General features: G+C 43.3%; 1 protein-coding gene across 1 annotated transcript in view; it reads left to right on the plus strand.

The window, feature by feature from the left end:
- Positions 1-2,541, plus strand: part of ass1 (argininosuccinate synthase 1) — a 28,092-nt gene extending 25,551 nt beyond the window's left edge. Inside the window, exons 14-15 of the mRNA XM_071515655.1 lie at positions 1,540-1,605; positions 2,032-2,541. Coding sequence (XP_071371756.1) covers positions 1,540-1,605; positions 2,032-2,080 — 115 coding nt within the window. The 3' untranslated portion in view covers positions 2,081-2,541. The remainder of the gene's footprint in view (positions 1-1,539; positions 1,606-2,031) is intronic.
- Positions 2,542-9,423: the final 6,882 nt, after the last annotated feature.

A 9,423-nucleotide genomic window follows, 5' to 3' on the forward strand; every position in this document is an offset into this window, starting at 1 on the left:
GGAGCCCAGCATCAACCCCCAAACAAACCTCTATCACAAATCTGTTGCAATTGCATTCACACACACATGGGGATGGGACAATATATCGAAATTCAATATATCGCGATTTAAAAATGTGGCAATATGTATGGTGGGGCAGAAAAATGAATCGTAATATTAGCTCAATTTTATTCTGCCATAGTAATCTCAAATGAGATGTTTTGCGCATCACAATTTCACAAGCTCTCCATCCAAATTATATTATTTGCACTTTATAATGACATTTTTAAATTGCTGTTTACATTCTAGCAAGCGAATGCCATTTCTAGAAAGATTTGTCATTCAAACATGATGGCGTTATATGCGTAGACGTACACATGTACCTGACGACCTGGAAGCAGTGGTCTTAAAGAATATACACATTCATACTCGCACTCATTTACTTCTACCTGAACACCTGCCACAGTCACACACACACACACACACCAATGTAGGAGTGAAACCCCTGCTGGCGTCCCGTTGGCTCTCCCTGGGCTCCAGTAAACGGTGTCATTAACACAGTGGTGCTACAGCCAGTCACCGCACCCATCTGAGACAGAAATGTCACCCTACTAGCCATCCGCTGGTTCTGCTCTCAATTAGACTGCAGGGTTTCTTAGAGGACTACACAAATAAACTCCTACACATGCACACACAAAATATCACATGCTTGCACACACACACACACACACACACACAGACGCACACGGTGACATACTCTTTGAAGCCACTCACTCATAATGGCGTTTAGGTGGTAGGTAGGGAGCCTTGTATTGAGAGTTGATGATTTAGTTGTCCATCTTTCTTTTCATAGTGTTTATTCTATCATTTGTTGGCAATTTCCTCTGTTGCTAAGTGCTTTTGAAGGATGAGTGCAGACCTTGCATTTGGTGCTGGGGGTGTAGAAAGGGAGGAGGGAGTGTATGAAGCACTGCAGGTAGAAACTGCTGTAATTACAGAGACACACACACACATTGGGGAGAGGAGATGACTGTGCCACAGGCAGCCTAGACAATAGAGAACGCGCACCAGCACAAGTTATAGATTTACTACTTCTTAGAAGAAGGGGATAAAATGAAAGACAGAAACACCAGGTTACAAAGTCATCCCTCTTCCTCCGCTTAGCTTGGAGTTGATACGATTGGGTTGTTTTAAAATGGGTTATGTGTTGTTGTGTGTCTGTGTGCGTGGGTGCGTTTTGATTCTCCGCTATTAATTCTCTCTTATTCAGGGACAAACAATGCTAAGAAGAGCATTCAGAGAGAAATTGATTGAAACATTATTTCCAAAGAGCAGATTATAAACGATCCAATTATCCCTGTAGTTGATGAGGCTCCATATCTCTTGTATTTACTGCACTGATACCAAACGTCTCAATCATTTTATTACCAGGAAACCCTGTAACTCTTTTTTCCTCAAGTTTTGCTTTTGTTCCTTTTTGTTCTCATCTAAGCATAAACTTGAGCGATGGACTTGCTGTTGATCCTCCTACCTCTTTGTTGTCTCCTTTTCTCGCTCCAGCATGGATGTACAAGGAGACTATGATCCATGTGATGCATCTGGATTCATCAAGATCAACGCTGTCAGGTCAGTACAGTTTAGACCTTTACTGTGTGCTTGACCATTACAATAGTGCCTAAAACTCTTATGAACACTTATGAATCCACAGTAGCTGTACACAAGGGTATCAGCTATTCTTCCTGGGGTTCCACTAAAACACAATATACATCCAAAACATATGCACAAAGTTAAAAAAAAAAAAAAACAGGATACAATAAAATCCAAAATTAGGACCATTGTGTCATGGGCCAGAGCATGAAAGCAGAAATATTAATAAGATATTTGTACAGTAAACAATGATTCTTACATATCAAAAGGAAAAGGACAAGCTCAAACAAAACAAAAGTGTGAATGAAATTAGTGATGGATTGTCTATTTAAAAAATGGCTTTGTCCTAATTATGTGTGATACCTACCCTTATTATTCTTTTCCCTTCACGTTTCTCTTCCACAGGCTAAGGGAGCACCACCGTCTGCAGGGATTATCCAGCACCAAGAAGTAAATTGAAGTGAAGAGCTGTGAACCGTCTTCCTCTCTTCCCTGCTCTCTTTCTCCCGTCTTAAGCAGCAGTAGGTTTAGACCAGCAAGCACCCATATTGTCTACCTCTTGCCTTATTGTCTTCTGTTAGTTTCATAGATAGACATGCACCATCCAGGTAGCTAACATGCTACCACACCCCAGTTGTAAAACCACACGATTCACCTCCTGCCAAGAGACGAGAAGGACAAAATATGTGAAGCCTGACAAGGCAAACATGATGACAGTTCACCAAAAATGCATTTGGTGTACTGATGATCTTTAAATATGTTTTGGATGGACATCATTGTAGGAGTATGTATCCCTAAGTCTGTTATATCCTCTATTTTTCTGCTTCTCTATGTGCATTAATAGGTCAATACTTAATACAATAATGGGTTAAAATTTTAACTAGGAGCTCTTCGTTAAAATAATAAAAAAAAAATACTGAATTGTATTTTGCTTTCTCAGCTCTTTTCTTTTACTGTATTTGTTGACAGAATTAATTATAGAGAAGAACATGAGTCTTTATCACCAGTTTACATGCAGAAACCATGGTAACACGCATCAATCTGTGAATCTGAGTCTGATGGTGATTAATAGTTGACGCCTTTGGCACAGAGCCTGTCTATTTATTAATGCCTGGCTGTTTAACTCTTCGAACATCATGAGCGCTGCCCCGTGAAGATCTGGGGGCATGGAGGACACTGTATCATATTTATAATATGTAGATGAAGCAGGGAGCATTGCAGGAGTTTGGCACAGGCAAAAGTCAACCTGGTGGCTCGCTGATAGCCAGTGGAGCAGAAGTGATGAGGCTATTTCTGAGCTCAAATGGCACAAGTCAGGTGGAAGGAAAGCCAATTGGCCACATATGTATATTTCCCTGCTCGACGTGGGGCCTCGAGGCTTGGAGAAAGGAGGATCGAGGGGAGAGGGAGAGGCGTTTTGAGACAAAGACTAAATGTGCTGTGATTCATTATTACTCGTTTTAAAAAAAGTGTTTTACCTATGGGCCATGGATAAAAAAAAAAATCTGTTAATATAACAAAATATAGCACCTCAGACTTGGCTTTTACTAGTACACTAATATAAAGAAGAAGAAAATCCCTGTTTTATAAAAACTTTGCTTGGACAAAATAACGGGAACACAACATGAAAATGAATTTTGAATTGGAAGTAACTAAACTAACTAAATCACAATATTCAAAGGCAGCTACACAGACAAGTCATTATGTTGAATGCCAATTAAGAAAATGTGTCCGCTTTAAAAGAGGTCTGACAATCACAACCACTTTTTAGATGATTTTTCGAAGGCAACCAACAGAGTTCCAAAGGGGCAAAATAGTCTGTGCCCAAACTGCATTGACAAGAGGAACAGTGGTTGCAAGTCACAGCTCAACGACAGGGCTAGACACACATTTAACAGGATAGTTACTGAACACAACAAAACTACAGTCTTAAAAACTACCACAGAATTGAACCGACACCTCTGTGACACCGTATCAACAATAACTGTTCATCTTAAGCTCCACAAAGCTAGTATTTATTGCAGGGCTGCCAAAGGCTAATGAGCAAAGATGCATCACCTGGTGTAAGGAGCACAAAACCTGAACCCCTGAGCAATGGAAAAAAGTAAAATGGTCCGATGAGTCATCTTTCACCCAGGTTTACATTTGGAGAAAGCCAAAGGATTCCTTTGACCAATGACCGTTGCCAACTGTTAAACATGGTGGTGCATCTGTGATGGTAGGGGCAGCCATCTTGTGAGAGTCAGTAGGTCTGATGATTGCTCTGTATTGTCAAATAACGCCAAAGGACAAACACTGCTCCCTCACGACAGTCACAATCTGAGATGACCGATGCCCCCAAGAAATTCAAGAATGGTTTCATGAACACCAGGAGGAAAACAAACCTTGTCAATGACCAGATCTAAACATCAGTAAACCTCCATGCGAAGCGTGATGCGATTTCAACTAGTTTCAGCCCTCAAAGAAACTGAGGCTTTCCTCCTCCTCCAAATCACACTACAGAGTTCAGGACTTGTACGACAGCATTTCAATTGAAAGGAGGGGGACCCTGCTCCTTATTAGGTACTTGATATTCATAAGTTGTAAGATGTTTCAGCCATTTTGTCCCCCCCCCCCCCCCTGTATATTTTAATATGCTCCAAACTGTATCACTGTCACCCTTGACAATCTGCAGGACTCACCAGCTCACCCCGGCTCTTGCTGTGCGTATCCCTCCCCTGCCTCCACCACTGAAAGGTGTCAGTCCCGCTTTGAGGCGCTGGGCGAGGTCCGGGCCTCATGGTGGAGTCGCGCAGGCAGAGGAGACCCCCTGCCAGGTCTAATGGGCAATGAGGGCTCCTCAGACCCTTTCAGTCCTGCGAGAGCCCCTCAGCCCCCGCTCAATTACACGGCAGGCGTCTCAGTCTTTGCCTGGTCAATTACCAGCCAGCCCCTGCATTTACTGGCGTTCACATACAGGTTGCAAGATAATCAGCGTCCAAAATTGCCCGGTTAGAATGAAGGGATGGATGGAGAGGTATTCAGATTAGTCAGTCAAGCTGAAGGGGAGGTAGGAGGGATGGGGACAGCTATCAATCTCAATCTGGCTTCAGTGGTTGGAGGGGGAGGATCGTGGTGACCTTTCAACTTTCTTGGTTTCTGGACAGATATGATCCTGGGAAATGTTGACTGATGTGATAGGTGTATTGTGCGGTGTGGGTGAGTGTGTGTGTGTGTTTTAGAGAGAGAGAGGGAAGGACGGATTCTGTATGTGAGCTCTGTTGTGATTTAAAAGTGAGCTCATTTTGGCTTAAATGTAGACCCCTTCAGTCAAAGATCCCATGTGTGTGTTTGTGTGTGAGCGCCTGGATACACATCCTCCACCCCACTCGCCTACCGCGTCTCATATTCCAGCCACTCATCCGCCTACCCCCCCCCCCCCCCCCCCCTCCTACCTGTCTACCCAGTCAGCCAGGTATGAAAACTGGCTGACACCTGACCAAGGGAATTAATCATCCTTGACCCCGCACAAATTACCCCTCATTACCCACTCTGTGTCTGCCTCTCAGGGGAGAGCAGTGTAACAATAGTGCAACATGAAAGTCAGTGGCGTCACAGGATGGAGCCCTAATGGACGCTCCTGTGTGACCGCGTCTCCTCGGGAGCCCCAGTCGAATAACCTTCAAGTCCTTGTCACTCTCTTACAGCACACGCACAAAGGAGGCTATTGTTCAGGGTTGCTGTGACCTCTTGAGACGGAGAGCCGAGGGCCGTTGGCGACAAGAGGGCAGCCGAGCCTCCAAACTGATGGGGTGGGGCCGGGGCTTACGGGAAATAGTGAAAGCTCTGGATTTGAAGGTGTGGATCTTTGTTTAAGACGTCTCAGGCCATTCATGTTGTTGTCTTCTCCTCTCCTTTACTCAACCACTCTGTGTCTGTCCCTTTCTCTCAATTCAACAAGAGAATGGCAAACAACAAAATGAGTTTTAGGCGTTTTCAATATATATTTCTCTAGGTGGAAGTTGCATACTGCTGTTGTTGGGGGGGGGAAACCTCATATCTCCAAAATACCAACTTTTAAGGAACTAAGAAAAAAAACGGCCTTGCTTTTAGCTTGATGACAATGCATTTTTATGTTTATTCGATGAGTTTTGCAAGGGTTGTGGTACTTTCTCAACTCATACACGACTTTGTAATCCTTCAATATAAGTTAAAATCATAATTGGAGTTTCACCCGGCAATCTTCATTTGGGAAAGAAGGAAATAACGGAACAAAGCGCATCAGAGCGGCTCCTGTCTCTGACCCATCAGAATATTTCACAGTCATTCAATCCCTGCTCCTTGTCTACCTGTCTGTCCCGTGTTCACTGACCTCTCCTCTCTTAAAACGGCCGGCCACACAATGAGACGGGAACAATGACCGCGGGGGGGGTCAATTACCACCAATTAGAAGCCGAAGTGGTTCCCCTTCATTATGGTTTGTGTGTAACCCAAGCCCAGGGAGCCGTATGGAGGCCCTATTGTAACGTCAGTCCCCCCTGTGTCTGGTCCTCACCCTGGGAGCCGGGCCTGGCCTTCACCTGCCTCCAGGTTTCCCAGGTACACAGCGGGCTGCAGCGAGTGGCGGAGCATGAACAGCGAGGTTTGACCCTCCAGAGGTTTCCGAATCCAACATACACTGCAGATCCTTCATAAATTTGCTGCATTACACACATCAACACCTCGGATCACAGGATGCTCTCTGTCCACGTTTTCCTCATATTTCCGTCTTGGGAATTAAAGATTTAGTTTTTACTCACTCTCCTGTTTTTGCCATTAGCACCAGCACAGGTCGGTATGCCTGTATGAAGAGCACTTAGCAAATATCTGAATAAACTGTCAATGCAGCAAAATATAAATATTGCTTTTTTTTTTTTTCTTTCCTTGCGATTACAGTTAATGCTGCTTTACTTAGCCAGTGAGGGGTTAATGGAATCGTCCCCTGAGGTTTGTGCAGAAAGCTAATGGGCCTGGAAAAGAAGATGAGGTCACTCTCACTGCTGAGAGACAATGAGAGATTTACAACAGACCAAGACACCACGCTGATAGCTTTAGTGTACTAGTTATATTTATTATTTATATTTATACTTTTTTATATTTACTGGTAATACTGTGTAGAGCACAGCCATTGGATAAACAGTCTGAATAATAATCAGAGGAAGAATGGCTCACATTCTCACATTTTCTGGACTTAGATGCTTAGAAGACAAGTCTCAAGTCTGTGTATCTGATGCACCAAAGTTGTCCTGGTGGGACTGGGTTTGACTAGATTAGGACTGTGAAATTCATGATGAGCAAACGACAACCACTGAAAACCATCAGCCAAATGGGAAGTAGAAATTTACAGAATTTGTTGCTTGTTTTCATTACTTGAGAAATACTGTGGAAAAGATTGTCAATTTTCCACATATTGCATAAATGCAACTGATTCATGTTGTAATAGATAAAATTACCATTTGTACTCCATTGAAACTTGATATACTGCTAGAGCATCACACGACCATCTGTGAGGAGCCATCAGAATCAAGTGGGATACACTTTGCCTTCCAGGCTAGCTAACATCCATGGATCCTGTGTGTGTGATTTGCTCCTTGATGTCGAAGCCTATTTTCTGGTGTCAAAGGACACCCATACGGTGATGTCCTTAAGATCTATAGACAGATGGGGGGCCATTACGGTCAAAGCCCCTGGCTTTGTTTGGCCTGAGCCAGTGATGAAATATTGATGGAAAAATAGAAATATTTTGCCTGCTGCTCAATGTTGCCCATCTAAAAGGGTTAATGAGTGTGAAGACTTCCCTGTCTCCTGTTACAGCAATATGTAGTTCAACTACCACTAACATTGACTAGACCGAAGTCTCTAGTCTCTGTGGGGTTAACGATAATCGATAACCTTTTACAATGCCAGATTAAGTTACCCTATTACCATTGGTCTAATACTTGGATTGAATAATACTATATTGGGTTGAAAATTTTATGCAAACTTTTTGGTATTGTCAATATTTAAAAAGAACCTTTTGTAAATCACACAAGTATAAACTTTGGTCCTTTCTGGTGTTTGGCTTGGTCATTATTGAAATTGTAAATATGTGTGTGTAAATTTGTCATATTGTAAACATTTAAAATCTTGAATCAATCCTGATACTCTAATCATTATTTATCATAAGGAACTCTAGGTCTGTTCTCTTATAGGAAATGTATGTGAAGCTGTACTTTTCTCTGTATTTATTTTCGACATCACCTCACCAAACAGCCCATCAGTTCAACGATACAGCACTGAAGTTCACCTGTTTCTCCATTTCTTCTTGCATATCCTCCACACATTCTCCCACAAGGTGTCGATATCCTTTTATACCAAAAGACTCACCGCAAAGTCCAGACCCACATGTACTGAACCTGCTTTCGGCCATTTGGCTTAGTCAGCAGTGTTTCTGTGAGCTATATATGGCTGTTCATTCTTGTGAGGCCAGATCCACGTGCCTGAGTAAACAAGGATGTCAGTCTGCTGCTGGTCTGTGGAGAGATCCTTGACTCTCGGCCAGCTGTTCTGACCTGTTGAGCCTGATATACGTAAAAGTTGCTCTTTCCTTCAGTATACAATGCTGGGAGCCCACTTGTACACGCATTAATCATAGTTAGATTACAGTCTGTGGTATGTGTTTTGCAACTTTATTACAGGCCCTTTTGACCTACTGAAAGTCTTGTTTCTTATGTCTTTGTTTTATGCATCTTATAAATTCTTATTTTCTTCCACAATCTCTCCCATAACCAGCTGTATCACAAAACCACCTCCACCGTTACACCCTCCTCCTCTTCCCAGATCCCCAGTGGCGGTAGTAATGCAGCATGTTTATCTCAAATCAATAGATTTATCTCCTTCCCTTGCCAGGGACTTGGCTCTTGCCCCGGCCATCCCTCTCCCCACTGTCTGCTCTCCCAGGAGCCTACTGGTGGGGTTTGTTTGCTGGCACACACTCATTATGTCCTTCGATCTGTTGCTCTGCTAGGTGCTGAATGGATGAGGGGCCCATCAGGCTCAAGGTGGCTCTCCTGGTAGCTCTGCCTTGCCCTCAGTGGATCCCTCCCATGGTCTAAATGTTTAATGGCGCTGGTTATTTGGTTGTTATGGTGTGTGTTATGATGGATAGTAATGCGATATATGTTTTTTCAGTGATGTGTGAACTGCACCAGAGGGTATGGAGGCCTTCTGGGTTGGGTGTTTACTTGGCCTGCATCACAGGGCCTAGCAAGTATGCTCTGAAATCATAGCTCAAATCATTTCTGGGAAATATATTTCAGCAGTCATTTTATGCCACAGTGCCTTCAGTGTAGATTCTAATAGCCACTAGATGGCAATAAATGAAGTGCGTCTAGTGTTACTATTGTTGGAGTCCAAGATCTGTGGCCTCCTTGGTGTGTGTGAGGTGATGAAGCCATGTTGTTCTGCTTCATGTGACTTTCAGTGTCACGCCACCTTAAAGAGGATCCATCTATACACTTGGGTTGAGCGTTACTTGCCACTTTGCACCTGAGTGAGGATGGGTGACACACGCACACACACACAGCAGTAGGTGAGGCAAACAGATTTAAAACCAGCAGAGTACATCAAAGATAGTCCCTTCCTCTCTCGAAACCCCCTAAGCTGTGGTTTTAAAGTGCTGAAAGGAATCACAACACTGGTTGCTTTGGATGAATAAAAAAGGCTCTGTCCATCTCCCAAACTCTGCCTGTTGATATGCTTTTATTTATGTCATACCTGGTGTTTGGATTTGAACGGTGC

Source organism: Centroberyx affinis, unplaced genomic scaffold (assembly GCF_046629955.1).
Source record: "Centroberyx affinis isolate AG114_WGS23_722 - 3 ecotype Tasmania unplaced genomic scaffold, CSIRO-AGI_Caff_v1 ptg000363l_1, whole genome shotgun sequence".
NCBI lineage: Eukaryota > Metazoa > Chordata > Actinopteri > Beryciformes > Berycidae > Centroberyx > Centroberyx affinis.